Genomic DNA, 21,884 nt, shown 5'->3' with positions numbered 1-21,884 from the left:
CTAATTTGCATTGGTCTATGAGCTTTTCTTGGGAGATCACATTAATAAATTGCCTCGATAATTGCATGTCAGAGGGATGGTTAAATTTCCTACATGTGGCATCTGTCTGAGGTTGACATTATTAGCAGTTGTTTAAATACAGATCACTTGATTTTATTAGAGAGCAGTTGGCCCAGGTGGCAAGGATAGCTGCCCACAAAATTTGGAGAAGTGTCACAAAGGGGTTGCAATCTATAATTGCAATCGAGAATCTCTTCAGGGCTGAGAGTGAGAGTTTTAACAGCTTTATCTTTTCTCGACCTCTTTTTTTCCTCCCGGTGGTTAGAAAAACAGAGAGAAGCTCAGAATGACACAAATGAAAAGTGAAAAGACAATTATACTCAATTACACACTAATCACGGACTATCACCGCCGCCTAAGCAGGGAGAGGGTATTCTAATAGGCAGAAAATGAGATTTTAATGGCACAAAGGGTGGCCAAAATCACGACTCATATATCTTTGCCTCCTTGGTTCTCTTCAGCTCGTGGTGTGTGTGTCTTAGAGTGGAGCTCTTGAGCTCTGCACAACGGTGATAACTCTGAGCAGCTGAAAAGTTCAAAGCCGTGGAAGTTGAAAAGAATGGACAGCAAAGGCAATGAAATAAACATTTCCGCCTAAAGGCAAAAGTTCATAAATCCTTTTTTGTAACAGTAAATGTAATTAAGTTTCATAGATTCCTATAGCACATCCTGGGATTAAAAAAAAAGTAAGAGGGGGCTTTAAACCTCAACCAAAAAATAACAACATGAAAACAACAACCAAAGTGCTTCCTACAGCACTGACTGCATTTTTTGTTAGAGGACTGGCATTTGTGAATGTGATTTTGCATAACAATCATGGGCTTATATTAACAGTCATCTTTAATGTGCCCACATTCATCACACAGAAGATTCTTCCACTGGTTAGAAGTAACACGGGAAGCAGTTGTGTCTGTGATTTTTTAACCTTAATTTTCTGGGGCCAGAGAAAAGTTTCTTATGAATGTGATTTGGTTGAAAGTTTTCATGGAAGTGAACTCTGACCCTAGCTGCTTCTGTAAGGTGAGAGGTAGGAATCCACTGGCATTTCTCAGAACTCATTTTAGTGGGTCATAAGGAAGAGAATAAGAATTTGGATTCTGTAAGTGGACACAGCTAGTTTCTTGTATTATATTATCTTGGATGCAATGATAAGTGTATTAAATAGGTATTATGTAAGTGGAATTACTAGAACCTGAACTTCCAGCTGCTAATCCTTGACTTCAAGAAGATTGGCAGAGATCAGAGTTGGTGGTAGGGTAGAATCATTTGATGGAAGCAATGGAAAATTCTACAGGCAACTTTCCTTACTGCATCTTACATATTACATTAATTCCTTACTTCTTACCTTGCAACGCTCCAGGATTTTTTGTGTTTCTACTACATATTTCTGCCTAAGATCACCACTAAGATCCTGTGTTGTCTTAGTTCTGGTTGCATTGCCAATGAGTAAGGAAAGAGATAAACAAGATGAATTTTCTTCTTGTTTCTTCAGGCGAAGTTGGAAAACAAGACAAGGAAGGAGTCTATCTCACCGAATGCAGTTACAAGTTAATGGTGTAGAAAAATTGGGATTGGAACTCAGGTTTCTGTAGCTGTTGGAGTTTATCACTTCTCCCAAATGCCTCCGTGTAGAACAGAGGTGCCTGTACTCGTTTTGATTTAGGCTTTCTTAAAAATAGTGTGAAGAAAAATTGGAAGCAAGAACCCATGTCTCATAACATGGTTTACCTGTTAGCTAAAGAAGGGACTAGAGGAAAAAAAAAAAAAAAAAAAGAGAGAGAGAGGTGACTCTTTTGTCACTGTATATTATAGAGAAGTGCTGATTAACACGCTGGCTCAGAAGGTGCCGACAAGGAATTTGTGTTGTGATCCTGGCTTCTCCTTTTCTTCTCCACCTCCTCTTCTACCTGCTCCACTTCTCTCTGGTCATCTGTTATGCAGACGGTTCAACTAAGGCCCAAAGAGATTGTGACCCTCTGCCAGCCACAAGACTAATAGGGAGGGAATCGGAGCGAGACTCCAGGATTCCTGGTGATTGGTCTAAGATCTCATTCATTATAGCAGTTACTCAGTGAAGAGGAAACAGGCTTTATGACAAAACAGGGGCAGAGGATTTTAGTTATATTTCAAAATAATTTAGTAGAGAGTACTTTTCTAAACTTTTAGGTTCAGGTTACTTTATACAATTTCTTTCTCTTTTTCTCTTTTAGTTCCAGGAATTGAACTCAGGGTCACTTGACCACTGAGCCACATCTGCAGCCCTATTTGTATTTTATTTAGAGACAGGGTCTCACTGAGTTGCTTAGTGCCTTGCCGTTGCTAAGGCTGGCTTTAAACTTGAAATCCTTCTGCCTCAGCCTCCCAAGTCGCTGAGATTACAGGTGTGTGCCAGTGTTCCTGGCTAGACTATATTTGCTAAATCTCATTTCCATTAATCCCTTAACTTCTTCCAGTAATAAAAGCATTGCATGCTTTTTCATAAAAATGGGAAAAAAATTTTAAAATATCCTTAGAGCAGAAAAAAATTCTCCCAGAGAATTAACAGAGGGCACTGTTAATATTTTTGCATATCAACTTCTAACTTTCTGGGGTCCTTGAGCCTTTTCAAAAAACATGATCAAGGTGGTAGCATATGTAATGTTATGTCTTGCCTTTTCTCTGCCTTTACAGTTTGTCACAGAAGTGAATATGAAGTTTCATGAGTCATGATGGTCTGTTCATTGTAGATCTCTTCAGTGAAAGCTACTTGATATGTTAAAAATATTTGTGCATTTTATTTGATGTGTTCTCTGGCATCATTGAAATTGATGTATTGTTGATCACTTGGAAATCATGAGCTAGACTGTGTGTGAACCATCATACACTGGACCTTCTAGTTGTTTTTGTTTTTTTTGGGGGTGGAGGGTCATGGAATAATACATACCATAAAGATAGTCAGATCATTCCTCTGTGTGTGTGCGTGGATAATAGTTGGTTTTCATTTGGTGTCTCTAACATCTCCCTCTGGCAAAGATTCTCTTAAAGCTCAGAAACAGAGTCCTTTGCCAAATGATGCTTCCTGGACATCTCTAGGCCTTTCCTCAGGGAAGGCCTCTGCTTCATGGGCGTCACTGGGAAACAATGATTCGGAGAGTTCACACCTGTCCAGATGGTCAAAGAGTGTAGCCATGCCTTGTCCTGCATCTGTGACAGGCTAAATCTCAGAATACCAAAAACAAAGCAAAGCAGAACAGAAAAACAAGAAATGACAAGAAAATTGGGTCATATCCTTCCTCTGAATTGCTGAAAGTAATAAGAGGGCAACTTAATTGTTGGCAGTTTTTCTTTGTTATCAAGCAATCAGCAACTATCTGGGGAACATTCCCATTTTACTTGTGGGAAAATCGAGGCCAAGACAACACACTCGTCTAAATGACAGAATGAGTTCCTGGCAGGGTTAAGAGCTAAACCTATCTCCTAGTTGCTACTAATTCTTCTGTGAACACAAATTACATATTTTTAGTTCCTGGTCTCTGCCAGGGGATGCATAATGTCCTGAGAAGCTTCTGTGGGTTCTAGTACTGCCGTTTGGCCTGCTTTTCTTGCAATCATGGTGGAAGGGCTTTGCAAATGGAGGGCTGGGCTTCCAGTTCCACTAAAGGCTGGATTCAACAGGGAATCTCTGAGATGAGATCTTTAGTGATGGGTAAGGTAGGGGGATTGGCTATAAAACCCCAATATTTTCTATTTTCTCAGATTAGCTGTCTGAACTACATGTTCTCTTATTGCAGGGACAACACAAAATGTGGGGGAAATAAAGACTTATTTCTCCTTGATCCGTAGACAGTGTGTTACCAGTACCTTCCAGCCTGTGCAGGAGGGACAGGGAGAGGTCTTCGAATATGGAGTGCCAGGAAAAGCTACCACGTGCTTAAGACATGAGACCAATTAATATTTGGCCCATGTTCTTCTAATTAACTTTCCTAGGCAAGAAATATGACCCACACTGCTCTCCTACCCCCAAACACACATAGCCAAACCCCTAAAACAAAGCCAATGAAATTAACAAACTTTTATCATTTCACGCCCCACCTCCACCCTCTCCGCCCCTCTACAAACTCCACAGTTTTTTGGTGACAGCTTCCAGCGATTTCTCGAGTGAAATATAGTACCAGTGGATTCCATGCTCCTGGGAAGCCTTTCTATTGTTCTATAGTGTATAAAAATGGGGCCACTTGGCTGAATTTAGGGTTTGTCAACCATTGCAAATGACTCTTCAAATGTTTTGGGTTTGGTAAAACCTAAAACACATTTTTGCCAAAGCACTTTTCCTCCTTAATTTTTCAAACTGTGTATTTTAGGGAAAATTTGGTCCATATGGTTTTGATTCATTTACTCTTCTATCGTTGACATTTTTTTTTTTTTCCAACGGAGCCATTTGATACCCAAGAAGCTTTCGGATCCCTTCCTACACTCATTTTAAACCTTTTCCTTCTCAGAAAGAGGAAGTCCTGTTTGCAACCTCAGAGGCCATAAATTTTGAGTACCTCTCCATTCAGCAATACTTAAAAATACATTTGGTATAAATCTGGATTATTATGAACACATTTTGTGTTTTGAGCAGATGGGCAGATTTTAGTTTCTGGTTTATGAGTGAAACCAATGAAAATATAAGAAAATAGGCTTAAATTACCAAAAAAAAAAGCTTTTGTTTTAGAGAATGTTTAACTGTTATTAATAAATCCCCATGGTAAGAGCTATGCTCAGAGGCCTCGTTTCAAATTTTGTCCAGGTCTTGGATAAGATGTAATTGAATAACCAGTACACCTGTCCTATTTCATGGATAATCTACTGAGGAAAGAAAAAAGTCTCATAAAGATTTGTGTACCAGGCTTGAAGATGCTTGAATGTTTGCTTGCCACTCAGCACCTCAGGAACAAAGAGTAGGTCTGCAGATCTCATCAAGTTTATTGACCATTCGTCTAAGTCTGGTTGAATGCTCATGACCTTGTGGTGTTGAGATGCCCTCCCTGGAACAGACCCTTTGTACTAACGAGATGGTGGTTAATGGCAGAAGACGCCAGGATCAACTTCTGTTCTTATTCACATCTTACAAAAGAAAACCTTTAACTCAACCACCCATCCAGTTGCCTTTAAAGAATAATATTAAAATTGAGATTATTAGTGTGTAATGTATGTAAATTGCATATTTGGTGTCAGCTACGCTTATTAGGCTGCTTCTCCATTTCATGCATATATGTATTAGACTCTCCTGGTTCCATTTCAAATTAGATTTCAGTTGCTCAGCACAGTTTCTTTTGACAAACATTTGTTAATCCTGAAACTTATTAGGCCGAAGCAGTTAAGTGTTAATATGTGTACACAAAACTCAAGACTGCTTTTGATTTTCCTTGTCATTTTTTGGACCACAGTGTTAACAAATGATCTCAAATTCTTTAGCTGCAAGGCAAGATGATGGTCGTTTGTCCATGGACGATGTGAACAAGGGAGACATTCATTAAAAAAGGACGATTAAAAATGGTTGCCATGGGTACTTTTCCATTTCATATGTTTCGGTGAAGGTTTTTTTCACTCTGCATGTAAATCCATTGTCCTCTTGTGCTGTCGATTCAGATAAAAGCAGTCAGGTTTACTCTGGTGGTACGGCCAGCTCCTGTTTCAAGAGAGAAATTTTTCTGACATCTTCGGGCACACATCCAGGAGCTGTTTGCTGCTGGTCTTGTGGGTCAGCCATTTGTTTTGTCCATTTGACAAATCCCATGCCCTCTGCCCACCTTTTATCATTGCGAAGAGCCAGACGAGCAGGTGGCCGGCCACCAACCTATTTCCCAAAGGAGGCACTTCCTTCCCTTTACACTTTCCAGAGATTCATCTGTGGAAGAAAGAGGAGTGATTTTGATTAAAGAGATTTGTTGGGTGTCAAACAAAGCTGGGTCAGACATTCCGTACCAAAGCAGCAGCTTCTCAAAAGCTCCAGGGTCATTTTGTTCCTTTCCTAGAGCAGCACATGAGCTCATTTCCAGGGCTTGAGGAATCTCACATGTTCACAAAGGTTCAAGGATGTTTACAAACAAAAATGAGCCCGTGCCAGCTACATCAGAACCCTGGGCCATTTGCACGCCCAGTCTGCCATGCTGCTCTTTCAAGATGTTCTATTCTTGAAACGGAACAAACCTTGCTTGAAAAGCCTTGCTTTTCCATTTGTTGAATCTGTGCAGGCTGGATTGACCTAGAGCCTTTGGCTTGTTCTGAAGGCTGGGGTTGCTACCCTTAAAGAATATGAGGGGAGCCCCCCCTTTCTGTAGGCTTTGGCTGTAGCCTCTTGAGTTAGTTGAATCTGGAGGATTTTAAGAGTAGCAGTGACTTGGATCTGATCTCCTTTTTGCAGAAAGGAAGGAAGCAGCAACCGATCACTGCATGTTACATCATGCTACTGAAGAGAGCCACAAGAAAATCTTTCCTGCTGAATTAACTTTTTGGTGTGTGTCTGCTGAGTTTATTTAAATAGAAATGGTGTCAGCTCTGCTCTTCTGTATGTTGAACAAATCGACTGCTACAACCCCATGGTGTTTAGGCTCATTTGAATTCCTCTAGCCATTGAGGAGAAAAAAATCGAGTATGATTGCTTAGTTTATAACTAAGCTACTAGAATCAAAAGTTTTTCTTTGTAGTCAGTAATATACAGAAAAATTGTGGTAGATTCTATGGCAAGGTCAATGGTCTGAATCAACCCTTTATATGTGGTTGGAATGCAATGTAAAGCTTTTAATTTATTACTGCATTTGCAAAATGGCAATATCTACAGAAATCTGAATACTTGCATATTTATTCAATTAGGGGCTGAATGTATGCTTTGTACTGTGGACACAGGAGACTTGATTCGGTCATTAGTTGTGTACTATTTTTTGTTGTGTTTTTTTTCCCCTCTAAAGAATCTGTCTCTGCAAAACAGTCTGGGTTTCATCAGAGGTGTATATTTTTCAAAGTATAGTAGAATACTTAAAAATTACTCTTGACGTTTAGCTTGAGGTCAGTAAACAAGAGTTTCTTGGATTAGCAATTCCATTGTCCCTGCTGATCAGTGGAAAAAATGGCAAACTGGGAGGCCTTTGAGATAGTGCTGTTTGCAAACTATATGTTTGCTTTTAATTGGCACATGGGTATGCTGTGACGTTACAATACATGTAATGATCCAAACAGGGTAGCTGGAGGGTCGATCATCTCAAGCTCTATCATTTCTTGGGTGCAAACATTCAAAATCCTCTCTACTAGCTAGTTTAAAATACTCAACGAAGTGTTGTCAATCATAGTTGTGCTGTGGGACACTGGAAGTTATTCCTTCCATCCAGCTGCACTCCTGTCCCCATTAACTGACCTCTCTCCATTCCTCCCTCCCAAATGCCCTCCCAAGTTTCTGCTAACCCCTATCTATTCTCTACCTCTTTGAGATCAACTTTTGAGCTCCTACATATCAGTGAAAGTTGTGTTCTTTGTCTTTCTGTTCCTGGCTTCATGTTAGAGCCAGTGTAGGATCCCAGGTGGTATTTATACATCACTGTGAGATGGCTGCACAGCTAACTCTCAGGCTGAGCTAACGAAGGAGGCAAGTATTATTTCAAGAAATGACTATTTTTTTTTTCTCACAAAATCCTAATGTCTCATTTGGGGCAGTTTGCACTTAAAAAATTCAGTTAAACGATTGCATCTGTTCTGAGATTCATAAATGCCCCCTCTGGAACTGATCCTCTATTTGTGTGACTCCATGGGAAAAATTCCAGCTTGGGGTCAGTCCTTCCTTCCCAGCTCTTGCAGGCAGAGTTTCTTGTTCTAGCCTCTGTAGATGCCACACGACTGTCTTGACATCTGTTAAAATATACTCTACATGATACTCTATTGTAATGCCTCCATTCCCATTCCCATTGATAATTAGGTTCAGGAGGAATAGAATTGTATTGTCATCATTTTTGGACACCCAAAAGCCAAGCTGAACCTCATAATAAAGGCTTATTCCCCAAAGTGGGCTCCTTGGAATAGTGGTTTTGGGGAAAAGTATTCTGAATGCACAATTAGGTGAAAGTCACAAATCATATGCCTTTATCTATCAGGGTCCTGGTGCCTACTAAAGGCTCTGACAAGTCCCGAAGTTATGGAAAACTATTTACTTTTGTTTAACTCAGTGTTCTCCAACTTGATTGTGGAGCCCCTTTGTTGAATACCACACTCTCAAGTTTTACGTTAGATAAGGCATTTAACTTCAGATAAGGCAAATAAGGTAAAAAAAGAGAATTTTAGTTGGATGCAGTGGCACATGCCTGTTAATCCCAGGGACTCAGGAGGCTGAGGCAGAAGGACTGCATGTTCCAGGTCAGCCTTGGCAACTTAGTGAGACCCTGTCTCAAAATAATAGAAAATACAAAGAACTGGGAAGGCAGCTCAGTGATAAGGTGCCCCTGGTTTAATTCTGCCAGAGAGAGAGGGAGAGAGGGGGAGAGAGAGAGAGAGAGAGAGAGAGAGAGAGAGAGAGAGAGAGAGAGAGAGAGAGAGAGAGAGAGAGAGAGAGAGAGAAAGAGAGAGAGAGAGAGAGAGAGAGAGAATTCTTTAGTGGTGAATTGTCTGTAGCCTGGGTGAGAGTCATCTTGAAGAAAGCCCCAAGGTCCAAAGCACTGGATTCCAGGCTACCCACTAGCTCAGGTGAGTTGTTCAAACTATCTTACCTTCTGTTTCACTTTCTTGCTTAACCTGGAAAATCTTAAAAAAGGAATTGTCCCATAGAACACTATTGAGGAACATAGGACCTAGCAAATTTAAGTGTTTTTTGATAAAGTAGGGATTTTATTGTTGTTTGTTTAAAATGATCATGCAGACCTCTGACAAAAATTACTCTTCTGTTTGTCTCTGACAAATAAAGCGAATGTGGAAACGGTGACCTAGAAGGAAAGGCAGATTCTTGGTGAATAGGGGTGTTTTCAAGAATTCCACCTCGGCAGCTTAAAGACTCCAACTGATGTTCATTCAGAATGCGGTAATTTTAGTGTGCTTAGATGAGATGGTCCGTGGAAATACAATGCTCTAAAACTGGTTATGTTTGAGCAACTGGGATAAAAATAACACGAGGACCCACCACAACAAAAACAAGAGCCGACCATCCTCCATGGCACAGGCTAAGAGTGGGAAGGGAGCCGACAGGCGTATTGTGTTCTTGGTCTAATTCTTGTTTTTATTGAAATATAATATTGACAGACACATTAAAATACGCCATCCATCTTCTGTAATACAAGATACTGCTTTAGAATTGAATGTAACTTACAGATAAGAGAATCTGGAGCCCAGCGGTGCTTCCCTCTCACCAGAGAAGGACAAAGGCGGCTGAAATGACAGGTGCAATAGAATGGTTTTGGAAAGGAAGGGATCATCTAAGTGATTTTGACTTAACAGTTGGGGATCATTCTTTTAATCACAAGATTACAAAAATTTTATTTCATTAAGATCAGCAGGAGCAGACTTCATTTTCTGCAGATCACAGAACTACATAAGTGACTTTGCTGAGGGTCCTGTGGAGTTGCCTGTGGAGCAGTAGACCCAGCTCCCACTGAATTTAGGATCAGGAATACCAGCAGGTTTTTGTGTGGCCAAAGACAACAGAGTGGCATTCTTGGTTCAGTCAGGTATGGGGTGGAATTGAGGCAGACAGGATTTTCACTTGGTTGCACAGTTGCTTCTGGTTCCTGGAAGACCAAGTTCTCAGGTGTGGGCTCACATTTGTAGAGTTGCTTACAGGTTCCAGGCATCTTAAGTGAATGCTCATTCCACCTTCAGACCCCAGTGCATTTCCTAAAGAGCAAGTTCACTCTTAGACTTTAGCAAGACTATCCTCTACCTTCCCTGGTTAAAAAAAATTTTTTTTCCTGACATCTACTGATTGGTAGTATCCATAAATCAGCATCTTTTTCGTGGATTCTTTTCTTTATCTAAAGGTTGCACCTTCCTTCCCATGAAGAGAAGGGATGCAGGGTATCTTTTTGGTAGTCTTCAGGTGTTTGGTAGAAGGAATCTTGTGTCATTGACTTGGGAGCAACACAGAAATCTTTGCCTATGCTATACATGGTCTGGATGAAAGAAGAAATTTCCTTGTTGAACTGGGAAACTAGTTTCCTTCTTTAATAGCTCAGAGTGTCTGCCCTCCATGCTGTTGGGTGTTGGGTGGAGGGGAATGTTTTAGGGGAAAAGGAATATAGCGTGGCCCAACATTATCAGCCTGGGAGGGGCAGAACTGAAGCCCTTCTTACTAAAAGGTGACGTGCGTTTCAGGTTTATTATTTACTTGTGAGCCTCAGCCAGAGCTTCACAGTTAACATTCAACAAGGTTTGCATTAAGGATGATCATTAAGGTAAATCAGTTCTGCATTTTCTTAAATGCAGGTTTAGTTTATGGACAATTAGAAATTTTCAAATACCAGCTCATTAAAGTCTTACGGAATGCCCAAGCATAGAACCTGTTTCTTTCTGTATTTAGCATCCTAAGTCCCAAAGGGTCAGTTAATATTGAGCAAACATGTCCTGAAGTAGTCATGAAATGAAAGCAAGATATATGTTTGATTTTCCACAGTCCATGTTCTCAGATGGGCTTTTGAAACGGTGATGGGTTTGAGTACATACCCTTTAGAGGGCTACTGTGTTTGTGAGAAATTTCCTGAAAGGAGAAGAGTTAACAGCAGGTAATGTCATTCCTCCCAGAAAGAGTTTGAGACTCTGCTTAAGTGATGAATGGGGGTATCTGACCCACATCTGTTTTACATTAGCATGGAACATTGCCCTGACGTCCTTAGGAGCATTTGTCAAGATTCCCTGGACAGAGCTTCTGTAAATTACATGCTGCAAATGTGTCAGGGTCAGATAAGAGGATATCATTAACTCCCCCAAGTTTACTCAGGGCTCTGTCAGTCCATCTTAATGTGCTATGGGCCAACGATTTTTCCTTGAGCCATTTTCTTATATTTTTCCATTCATAGGAGAAAAAATTGTGTATGGTGTACCCCCAAAATTGCACATGTTCTTTTCTCATAAATCATATTAATTGTAGACATGGTCTCAAAGCATATTAAATGCAGGCATGCGTAAATGAATTAAAACATATGAGAATTTTATTATGACCATGATGTGTTTAACATAGTCAAATACCCATTGTATTAACTGGCATACTTTTTCATTTAGGTGGAATAAGCTTTTTCTTAGTGGGCTTTGTTGTATTGATAATAGGTAGATGTGTTCATCACTTACTGGAAGTGAACTTAATAAGTATATATATGTGTACATATATACCTGTGCTTTTTTATATATATATGTATACACACACACACACATATACATACAGTCAAACATCTCTCGCAAGTCATTTCTTTGCTAATTATTTGCCCAGATTTATATTCCAGTCATTGGACTCTGAAGAATATTGCTGGGCTGGGGACGTAGCTCAGTGGTAGAGCACCTACCTGCTATTCATAAGCCCCCAGGTTTCATCCCCAGTACCACAAAAACGAAAACCCAAACCAAACAAAAACCCAGAAAAATAACAACCAAAAAAGAATATTGCTAAAAATTTAACATTTTAGCTTTCTTATGCATACTCTAAGAAATTGATAAAATAAAAGTTATTTCCAGAGGACAGAGATGAATGCACATGTATTTGGTGGTGAGAAAATTCTTACTGTACTGTTTACAAATGCAGCTTGGAAATGTATGCTGCATATGAACCACACTTGTCTGGTACGCACTCCCTTTCACCATGCATCAAACAAGCTACTCCTAAAATGTGGACTAAGGACCGATGGCTGCGTGCTTTGCATGCACTGACTTTCTTTCTAGTTAGGTAAAGGTCAGCTCTGCCTAACTCTCAGAATGGGTTAGAAGGTCACCATACATACCTTAAGAGAAAAGTTCTGCCTTCAGGCAACTTCCCTCTTACAGCTTTCAGACAGACAGAACCAAAAATCTAATTATTTTGATGCTAATCAACTGCAGGATAATTCCTAAGGCATTTGAACCTGAAGACATTTTGGGAAAGTCTCAGCTGTTTAAATGGAGACTTTTCAGTTCCAAAGACATAGTCCATGAAATTTAACCATTGACTCCAGTGATACCCATATTGGCAAAAAGCACTTGTTAAACATTTGATTTTTTCCTCTGGTTGTGGGAATAAATTATATCTAAAGAGAAAAATATGTAGTCAATAAACTTTTGGAGGGAAGGGCAGAGGGCTAAAAAAAAAATCTCTTTACATCATGCAAAGCTGTTATGCGTGATGGTGTTTTAAAGAGATACTGCTATTAAATTTTTAAAAAACTTTTTCCAGTACCCTTTTTTTTTTTTTTTTAGTTGTCAGTGGACATTCATTTATTTGTATGTGGTGCTGAGACTCGAACCCAGTGCTTGCTAGGCAAGCTTTCTACCACTGAGCCATGACCCGTGCTCCTGCTACCAAATGTTAAGCCAGAAGAACAACGGCTCATTCAAGAACAAGGAAGAGAATAAAGATATGGACCAAGAGTCTGGCAAAGGGGAAAGAAGCGTCCAGAAACACACCCTAATTTGCTAAGTCATGTTAGATTTCGGATAAACTCTGAGCACTTTCGACGGATGGCAAAACCATAATGCTTGTGCCAAGACAAATATTTTCCAGACACATCATTTTCAATGTAGATCTTAATTCAGTCTGTAGTTTTTTTTTATCTTTTATATTTAATCTCACAATAGGAAAATTAATTCAAGAGAAATACGGCATGAAACAATTGTAAAGAGTTAGTTTTTCCTGAACCATATAATCTTCCAATCAAGATATAAACAACCTATTTGGAATTCTGAAACTTGAGAATGAGTTTTAAAGAGATCATCGGGAAATGTCTCTAATAATGGAAACGACAGGGAAACTGGCAGAAGAAGTGTGAGCACAAGAGTCCAAGGCACTGACTTTGTTTTTCACTTTCATCCATGTAACAGTTAGCTGTGTCTGGGATGCATTTCGGAGGTAACAGTTTAGAAAACTGCCTAATAGATTTTTTTTTTAATATGCCTTGATTAAGAGCTGTACACAACTAAAAGTGAAAACAGCCAAAGAGTCTCCTGGTCCACTTCTGGTGGGACACCAGAGATCTTTATTTAAAGGGAAGCTCTTTGTGTCTGCTGCATCTTGTAGATCTCCCTGGCATGTCATAAGGATGTGGTCAGCCTTCAAGAGGCAGAACTGAGTAGCCTTGAATTTGTTTCATTTCCTTTGAAATTGTTTATGAAAACCAGGCAATTGTGTTTTCCTCCCACCCCCAATTAAAACAAAAACAAAAACAAAAAAAAAAAAACAGAAAAAATGCCAGCCCTGTAGTAGAAATATCTTGCTAATGATTTGAGAGGGGAAAAAGTCCACTTTACAACAGATGAAGATTTTATTCTAGGATTTGAATAACCAATTGCTTCAGGAAAAGCTTGTATGAAAGAAATCCCAACAATTTTCCTAGAAGAAAATATGACGGGTGACACTCCATAACCATATCATGGAGTTCTAAGAAACTCACTTCCTGACTTTGTGCGCAAAAAGAAATTTCCATAGCTTCCCTTGAACCACATGAAATATGAAATAGTTTTTAAAGAAACATACATAAAAGTGTAATGGAACCCTTCCATAGAGATTTGAGGTTTTAAATTATGTTAAGGGAAAGTAATGCATTTTTTTTATTGATATTATTCACTCTCTGTCCCTCACACAGATTTCCTTTTTAACTTTTAAATGACAGATTATGAAAATGGAATATTCCTCAAGTTTATTTTGGTGTGAAATATTGAAATAAATCACATGATAGTTTTATTAATTTCAATTTCAGACCAAATGTGGGGAGCTATTAATGTCCCTTCCCTTATTCCTAAACAAATTTTAAGATAGTGATTATATACAATATGTGACAGTCATAGTACAGGTAGACATTTGTGGGAGAATGTCTTGTCTCTGGGCTGTCTCAGGAAGTCATGGGGACCAAAGATGCCTGGTCCCAGATCTTTCTCCCCTGGGATCAGCCGCTGCAGATTCTGGGCTATGGAACTGAAGTCTCTCACTGAAGTGGGAACCTTTGCTGGGTTCTACAATCACTTTGCCTGGGAACCTCTGAGGAACTACCAAATATGGCCTTGAAGATAGTTCTGTGTCTCCACCATCCTCCAAAAGACATATTTCAAGGTTAAATTCTGTCCTAAAAAGTTTTCAAATGCAACAACTGCAAAAGGTTGCTAAGTGAACATCACCATCAGGTGTCTTTTTTGGCCTATGGGAAGAGCTTATTTCTTCTCTTTTAGGACCCTCCTGTTTTCGTTTTCTCCCCATGGACAAAGTTATCGCTGCATTTGAATTTATGCAAATGAGAACTGTATGGCAGGGGATTAAAAATGTATCACAATGTACATGTATAGCTCATGGAAGAGTGTGCATGTTCTGAATAAAATCCTGCTCTGTGCTGTACAGCTATAACATTTCTCTCCAGGTGTGATGTCATATGCCTGTAATCCCAGTGGCTCAAGGAGGGGTGAGGCTGGAGGATTGTGAGTTCAAAACCAGCCTCAGCAAAAGTGGGGCACTAAGCAACTTAGTGAGACCCTGTCTCTAAATAAAATACAACGTAGGGCTGGGGATATGGCTCAGTGGTTGAGTGCCCCTGAATTCAATCCATGGTACCCTCCTCTTTGGACTGATGGAGTTACGAAACTGCTTTTTCTAAGTTCTTGCATTTTACTCAATACAGCTTATTTACAGCAACATATCCCCCTTTGTCATTATCTCCTTTCATTAAAAACTCACATTTTCTGTGTTCTTAATTTTCCTGTCCATTCTTGCTCACCAGACCAACACACAAAGATGTGCTCCTTGATTTGAAAGGAGTCTGTTTGACATTCAACGACCTTGGTTTTAAAGACTTTAAAAATAGATGTACCAAGGCTGAGTTAAGATAAAGTGTTTAGTAAATTAATATAGCAAGTGAAGTTTATGCATTTTTAAACTGTACAATGTATAATTGTCTGTATTGCTCTTGAGATGATCTGGCATTAAGTTCTTCTTTTAATGATAAATAGTTAAAAAGTGAGTTTCTTATAGCTGCTAACTGAAAGATTTTCAGGCATGGATGGATTTGGCTTGGTGCCTATACGTGCCCAGCATCATATAAAACCCCACTTAGGGAAGTCTGTGAATTTTCCAAGTATACACTATAAAATTATCTGTAGAAGTTCAAGGAAGGCAGTGGGAGTGGGGGTGGTAGAAGAGGAGGAGCAGGAACCAGGTAGTGGAGAGAACATCCAGGAAGTCATTCTTCTTCCTGGAGCCATACAGCTGGTTGATACTTTATTGTGTGACTTTCACTTTCCTGCAATTGCATGAAACTATGCTTTGCTACCAATCATTAATTTTGAAAATATAACTAATTTTCAGAGATTTTGAAAGAACTCTTTTAGCACCCATCTCAAGAAAATGTAAATCCCTGGAGTATCTTTCAAAATTTGGACACACTGTTGCTATACCACCTGCTCCCACCCTTCCACCTGTGGGCCCATGCAGTCATGCCAATGAAAGGGAGGGTAGCAGGGGGCAGGGCCCTGCTAGAGGATAACCTGCAGAAGTTGGTGACTATCTCCCCCTCCCCTGGCCTCTGGGGGCTCATTGAAAATGGATCAGTTAAAAGCTTTAGTTCAAGAAGAATTTATTTAGCTGTAAGATTATGCAAACCTTTCCCAAAGGAAGCTATGGAGTCCTTGATTTTGAATTTGAGCTAGAATGCTTTCTGGGATGCGAGACTGACTCCCACACCCCCGCCTCGCTGGGGCTCTTGCATCCAGAGTCTGTTGCCTGAATTGCCTTTGCAGTCAGCACCAGCGCCTGCAGTCAGGACTCTGTTTTCATTGCTGCAGCACTGTTACGGACCTGTCGTGCAGTTGTGGCCCCCGTAGTTAAATATTTTGCAGTCTCTGTGCTTTCTGAGGGCTCTTCACTCAGCAGATTTCTTTTGCTGTTGCTTTTATGGGAAAAAAAAAATCACTTCCTCTCTTGTGTGGTCACTTTCCAGCTGCAAAATTAATTACCCACTTACTTCTACAACACGAGGTGTTGCAAGGGTCAGTGAGTTTGGGAACACTTCGCCCAGCGGATCTGAAAGCTGTTCTTCTGTGATCACTGCTTTCTGCTTTTGACTTTTATGTTGTTGTATTCACCAGGGTCATTTAAAAAACTGAACTTTAAAGACCATGTTTGCTTTTCTGGCTTGTCTTTTAACGCATCTTATATGGGAATGGTTGGTTAGAGAAGAACGGAATGTTTGAGTAATGAAGGATGCTGCTTGGAGAGTCCTTGATGCGCTGGTTCAGTTGGTGCTGGGTGTGGTGTGGAGAGACAGCAGGCTGCACCCCTCGGAAGTCTCCCCAGCTAGAGTAGGTGGCCCAGCAACCAAGACCTAGTGGGAGGGATGAGGAATGCTCGAGGAAGCCTCAGGGAAGGGCAAAGGGTTTCTGATTGCAGAAGCATAGTCAAGACAAGGAGAGGAACTTTCTTGAGAGGGGAGGACACAGGGGTCTCAAACACTCATACACAAAACCCTGATTTGGATTCATGTAATTTTTTTTTTTTTTTTTCTTTTGCGCTAGAAGGGATTGAACCCAGGGTCCTGTGCAAGCTAAGCAAGCACTCTACCACTGAGCTGCACCCCCAGCCCTAACTTTTTGAACTTTGATTTCTGAAGTGATGGGGATCAAATCCCGAGCCTAGCACATGCTAGGCAAGTGCCGTAACACTGAGTGACACCCCAACCCCCAACTTTTTAAAAAATACAAGCTAATGCCTATTTTAACTCATATGGGAAACCTCCAGATGTGATATATGGTGAGACACTTCTGTATAGGAACAGACATAATTTCTCTGTCTCTGTCCCTTCTTTTCTTTCCTTTGAAATCCCAGTCTGATTTTATCATGGGGACATGGTGTAATCTCCCCCGTCTCTCTTCCTCCCCTCCTTCCTTCTTTTCCTTTTCCCTCCCTTCTCCCCCTCATCCCGTTTTCTGAAACTGCAATCAGATGTTATCATTGGGTGTGATGTAATATTGCTGCCACTTTGAATCGAGGTCGCAGTCTCAGGAATAGCTCTTTAACAGATTTCCAAAGAAAGAAACATTGGACGTGCAAGTTATTCTTTCAGCTTGGGCTACCGTCTGGTCCTGCCTGCATGCTAACGTCTTCTAACCTGACTGTCTCTTTTAGGTAATGGGACTCCTGACCAACCATGGTGGGGTACCTCATCAGCCTCAGACCGATTATGCGCTCTCCCCTCTCACTGGGGGCCTGGAACCTACCACCACGGTGTCGGCCAGCTGCAGTCAGAGACTAGACCATATGAAGAGCTTGGACAGTCTGCCAACATCTCAGTCCTATTGTCCACCCACCTATAGCACCACAGGCTACAGTATGGACCCTGTCACAGGCTACCAATATGGGCAGTACGGACAAAGTAAGCCTTGGACTTTCTAGGGGATGATCTCTCCTGGAAGGGAGATAAATTCACCTTTTGCTTAAGAAGGGGGAACTTGAGGAATCATTAAGCCTTACATCCCAGTACCAATTTTGTGGCAAGACCAGCTGATTGTTCCAGTAAGGGCTCCCTTATATAATTATTTTCTTAACTGAGGCCCACAACATCTTGTGGTTATTAATTGCTGAGACATAAAACCTGATTGCCAGTAGGTAAAACATGAAGGTTGGCCAACATGAAATAACCCCTGGCATTACAAACACATGTTCTTAATGAGGTCAGCTCAAGGATCACATGGGGTATAATCCCAGGGACACAGAGTTATGTCAAACTTGTCTCAGGAATAAAAATATTAGTCTCAATCCTTTGATACCACAGTATTAAGTATGACATTGTCAGCCTGTAGCTGATACTGCCCCTTACTGTGAATTGTCCCAGCCTGACCTAAAAAGCTGCGTGTTTCCTCACAGGTGCCTTTCATTATCTCAAGCCAGATATTGCATAAACGAACTGTCCACTTGGAGCTAAAACTGGCCCTGCTTCTGGTCTCCACAGCCTGGACATGAAGAATCTTCTCAGAAAAAAAAAAAAAAAATCATCCTTTGGGGGAGGTGGAGACAAAGAGCAGCAATTGATTTTCTTTCTGCAAAAGTTGGTTTCAGCTTCTTTTGAACAGGCTGGATGACAGCGGTGGAGAAGACAATGTCCTGGAGTGACAACAGACACAAGCAACATTTTCAAACAATGGCTTAACCTGGCTACAAATCAAAATATCCCAACTCTTTATTGCTGATGATCAAGGAGCTAAAACATTCCATTTGTGTGTATGTGTGTTTATCTGAGACTTACCTGAACTGTTTCAAGCAAGTAGAATGTTCTAAAATATAGTAGGAGGAAACTCTAAAGTATAACCTGTTTGATGTCCAAGGCTGACCCTTCTGCAACTTTAAAACTGCTCACATAATGAAGCAGGAATGGAGGAATCCCTGACTTGTACACACTGGAAATTGATATAAAAATAAATGCCACCGTATTTTAGGAAGCTAGACTAGATGTAAAAGACCTCCCGAATAATAAATTATTTGTTATCGTATCCTCATTTAGAATCTAGTTGTCAATCATTGTCCCGGACACGTTTTGCCAACAGGATGTGGGATAATAGGAAGAAAAGCTTGTTTTTCTTTTCCGGTGTGGGGAGAGGTGTATGACATTTTCCCAGTTCACATTCATTTGGAAGCCAGCCTGGGCAGGGGGAGGGCACGGCCAAGTGACGTGCGTCATATACCTGCTAATCCGTGTGCAATACTGTGTACCTCACAGACGCTTTGGCCATGGCCAGAGTGATAGAAATGAAAGCAGAACTCTTATTTTTGCAGGTGCTTTTATTTTTGCAGCCCGGAACTCATTGTGGTAGAATGCAGCGATGTTTGCTATTTGCTGAACAACCCACACCAGGCTTGCTTCTTTTGATTAGAGACCATGTCAGAGAATAATGCTTTTTAAAATGATGACGTTTACATTCTTCTCTTTTCTATGAAAGGCAGGGCAAGAGCAGAAATGTCCACGTGGCTCTCATGTACTTTTAAATTATACAATACTATCCAATATTAAAAGATTATAGGAACTGAGGTTTACATACGATTATGTTGTGACATTTTAGAATGTCAATAAAAGTTTTTTTTTTTTTTTTTTTTTTTTTTGAGACGTTAAGAGGAACAAGAAAGGTGGAAGGCAGTGTTATTTATTTCTCTCTGTTCTTGGAGTCATGAATGAGGTAGGCACAAATACATTCCTTTTAGAGTTAAGAATGGTGACGTAGTGAGTTAGCAAGACGAGACGAGGCATGGAACTGAGGTTCGTTCCTGCATTGGACAAGGGCATTGGAAAGAGAGAACGAGGATCTTTGTGTTGCAGCCTCAGCCAACAACAAAGTGTTGTAAAAGTGTCTTTCATGTAAAAAGTGCAGTAAATATTTACTATTTATAATGAATAAACAGTTATGAAAACTTGCCCAATGCTGCTTTTTTGGGGGGAATTGGTAAAGGTAGTGTCACAGAAACCTTGGGAAGCCAGTGAAGCTGACCTCACTTCCTGATGTCCTTTTAGGACAGGTAAGGACGTGCCCCCTGCAGTCGTGTTCCGTGGAGGCCCTGGGGTGGAAGCCTGTTTGAGGCTGTGGGTTGCAGGGAGACCCTCCCGCCTGTGGTCCTTCCTCTCCCCTTGGTCCGTTCAGAGCTGTCACATCCCTTTTCTTTTGTCACTTGGAAGAGTGTTTTCCCCAGTGAGCCAGGCTCCATCTTCATCCCCAGCTGTCCCCTCCACTGAAGTTTTTATTTGAAGCTCTTGTATTTTATTTTGGCAGCTTGTCTCAGTCTTCCTAAGAAAACCACTGCCCGTTTCCCTCACTTTTCTTTCCTCTCGTCCTTCTGTCTTGGTGTCTGCCTCCCTCCTTCTCTCCTTCTCTCTTCCTTCCCACACTTAATGTGGTGAGAGTCTAAATGTGCCAGGCACGGTGTTGGACACTGTTGTTGCTGCAGGGAACCTAGCTTAGTGGATAAGGGGACCAAATGCACGGTTTAGCCCAGTGGGAGGCCCGTTATAGGGAAAACATCATAAGACCTTGGACCTCTCAACTCAGGCCTCCATCACTTCATGTGATGCCGCCAGCACGCCTCTTTTACATAGGAGGAAGAAACGGAGGCATTGGAGCTTATGTGAATCACCCAGTGGCAGGCCAGTTTCAGAACCTAGGTGCTAAACTCACATTCTTCTGCTTCCTTCAGTCTAGCCTGATGTGGGAGGACTCTATACTCAGAAGATCTAGAAGAGAGCTGGCCAATTTGGTAACTGCTAGCCATGCATGGTTATTTAAATTTGAAGCAATTAAAAGCAAATAAAATTTTCAAGTTAGTTCTTCAGCTGCACTAGCTACGTTTTAAGTACAGAATAGCGACATATGGCCAGGAGCTGCTATATTGGGTAACATTGCTGTAGAACATTCCAGAACATCATAGTAAGAACCTTCCCATCATTCTGCCTACAGCTCCTGAGCCTGGAAAATATCTCTACAAACATGGTCTCTTCTCACTGCCTGTAAAGTGAGGGAGGTAGGCAGTGATTTATTTCCAGATTAATTGATTCATGCATTGGGTGCTTACTGTTTCTGCTGTAAGCTGAGCACTAGGTTTTCATCGAGGGGTAAGACAAAGGTTTCTGCTGCCAAAAGACCCTAGGCAAGGTAAATGAACCAGATCATTAAATGCTCAGTTACGACACAAAGTAAGATGTAGCAAGAGTTAGTATGGGGACCCAAGGAGAAGGCATAACTCCACCAACACTGGAAAGTTTTTCAGAGAAAGTTGTCCTGGGGCTGAATGTTGAAGGATAAATAGAAATCTAGCTGGAAGATGCAACGGCGAAGAGCACTTTCAGGCGATGCTCATCCCCTTTGTATATCAGGCCAGCTGTTGTGTTGCCAGACAAAAGAAGTCAGAGAAACCAGAGAGGGGTGGGGCCTCCCGGGTTCTTTAGTAGGAAGAGTCTTCGACCAGAACATTCTGAGAATCCCCGGTGGAGGATTCAGAGGATCTTGGATGAGGCACAGGGGACAACTCTGTCTTTCCAATGAAGAAACTCTTGGAAGAGCATGGTACTGTGGTGCACGCCTGTGATCCCAGCAGCTCACGAGGCTGAGGCAGGAGGATCATAAGTTGAAAGTCGACCTCAGCAACTTATCGAGGCCCTAAGCAACTTAATGAGACTCTGCCTCTAAATTAAAATGTAAAAAAGGGTTGGTCATGTGGCTCAGTGATTAAGTGCCCTGGGGTTCAATTCACTGTACCTAAAAAAGGAAAGAAACTCGTGAAAGAAGGAACATGTGTCTGTTCTTACCATCTTCCTAAGCAAATCCCAGAATGCTTGGTAGGGCTGTAATGCCAACTCTTAGTGGGTCAGCTGCACTTTCTTGGGCTGAGGGCTTCTCGTTGAAGGTCTGGAAGCTGCTTCATCTCTAGTCATTGAGTATGATTGGGTCCTCCACCATTTAATTCAATCTCAATGGGTAAAAATGGAAAAAAAAAAATCAGTGTTCTTTCTTCTTGAACTCGAAGTTTAAATTCTTCTTTGGGGTCTTTTGAGCTGCTCCCCCTCTGCAAACACACTCCAGTGGTCTCTTGGCCATGCAGAGGGAAAGCAAACATCCTCTTTTTGGGTGTGGAGTCAAGTGCACATGGATGTGCATACAGGTGGTGGGAAGCCCAGCAGCAAGGGTATCTTGGAGGT

General features: G+C 41.0%; 1 protein-coding gene across 2 annotated transcripts in view; it reads left to right on the top strand.

The window, feature by feature from the left end:
• PAX3 (paired box 3) overlaps nucleotides 1–19,613 on the top strand; it is a 92,029-nt gene extending 72,416 nt beyond the window's left edge. For both annotated transcript variants that reach the window (XM_079132243.1, XM_079132242.1), the window contains exons 8-9: nucleotides 17,336–17,582; nucleotides 18,074–19,613. In XM_079132243.1, coding sequence (XP_078988369.1) covers nucleotides 17,336–17,582; nucleotides 18,074–18,108 — 282 coding nt within the window. In that variant the 3' untranslated portion in view covers nucleotides 18,109–19,613. The remainder of the gene's footprint in view (nucleotides 1–17,335; nucleotides 17,583–18,073) is intronic.
• Nucleotides 19,614–21,884: the final 2,271 nt, after the last annotated feature.

The sequence above is a fragment of the Sciurus vulgaris genome (genome assembly GCF_902686455.1).
Source record: "Sciurus vulgaris genome assembly, chromosome: 3".
NCBI classification, from domain to species: domain Eukaryota; kingdom Metazoa; phylum Chordata; class Mammalia; order Rodentia; family Sciuridae; genus Sciurus; species Sciurus vulgaris.
This window is presented reverse-complemented; position numbering and strand designations above follow the sequence as displayed.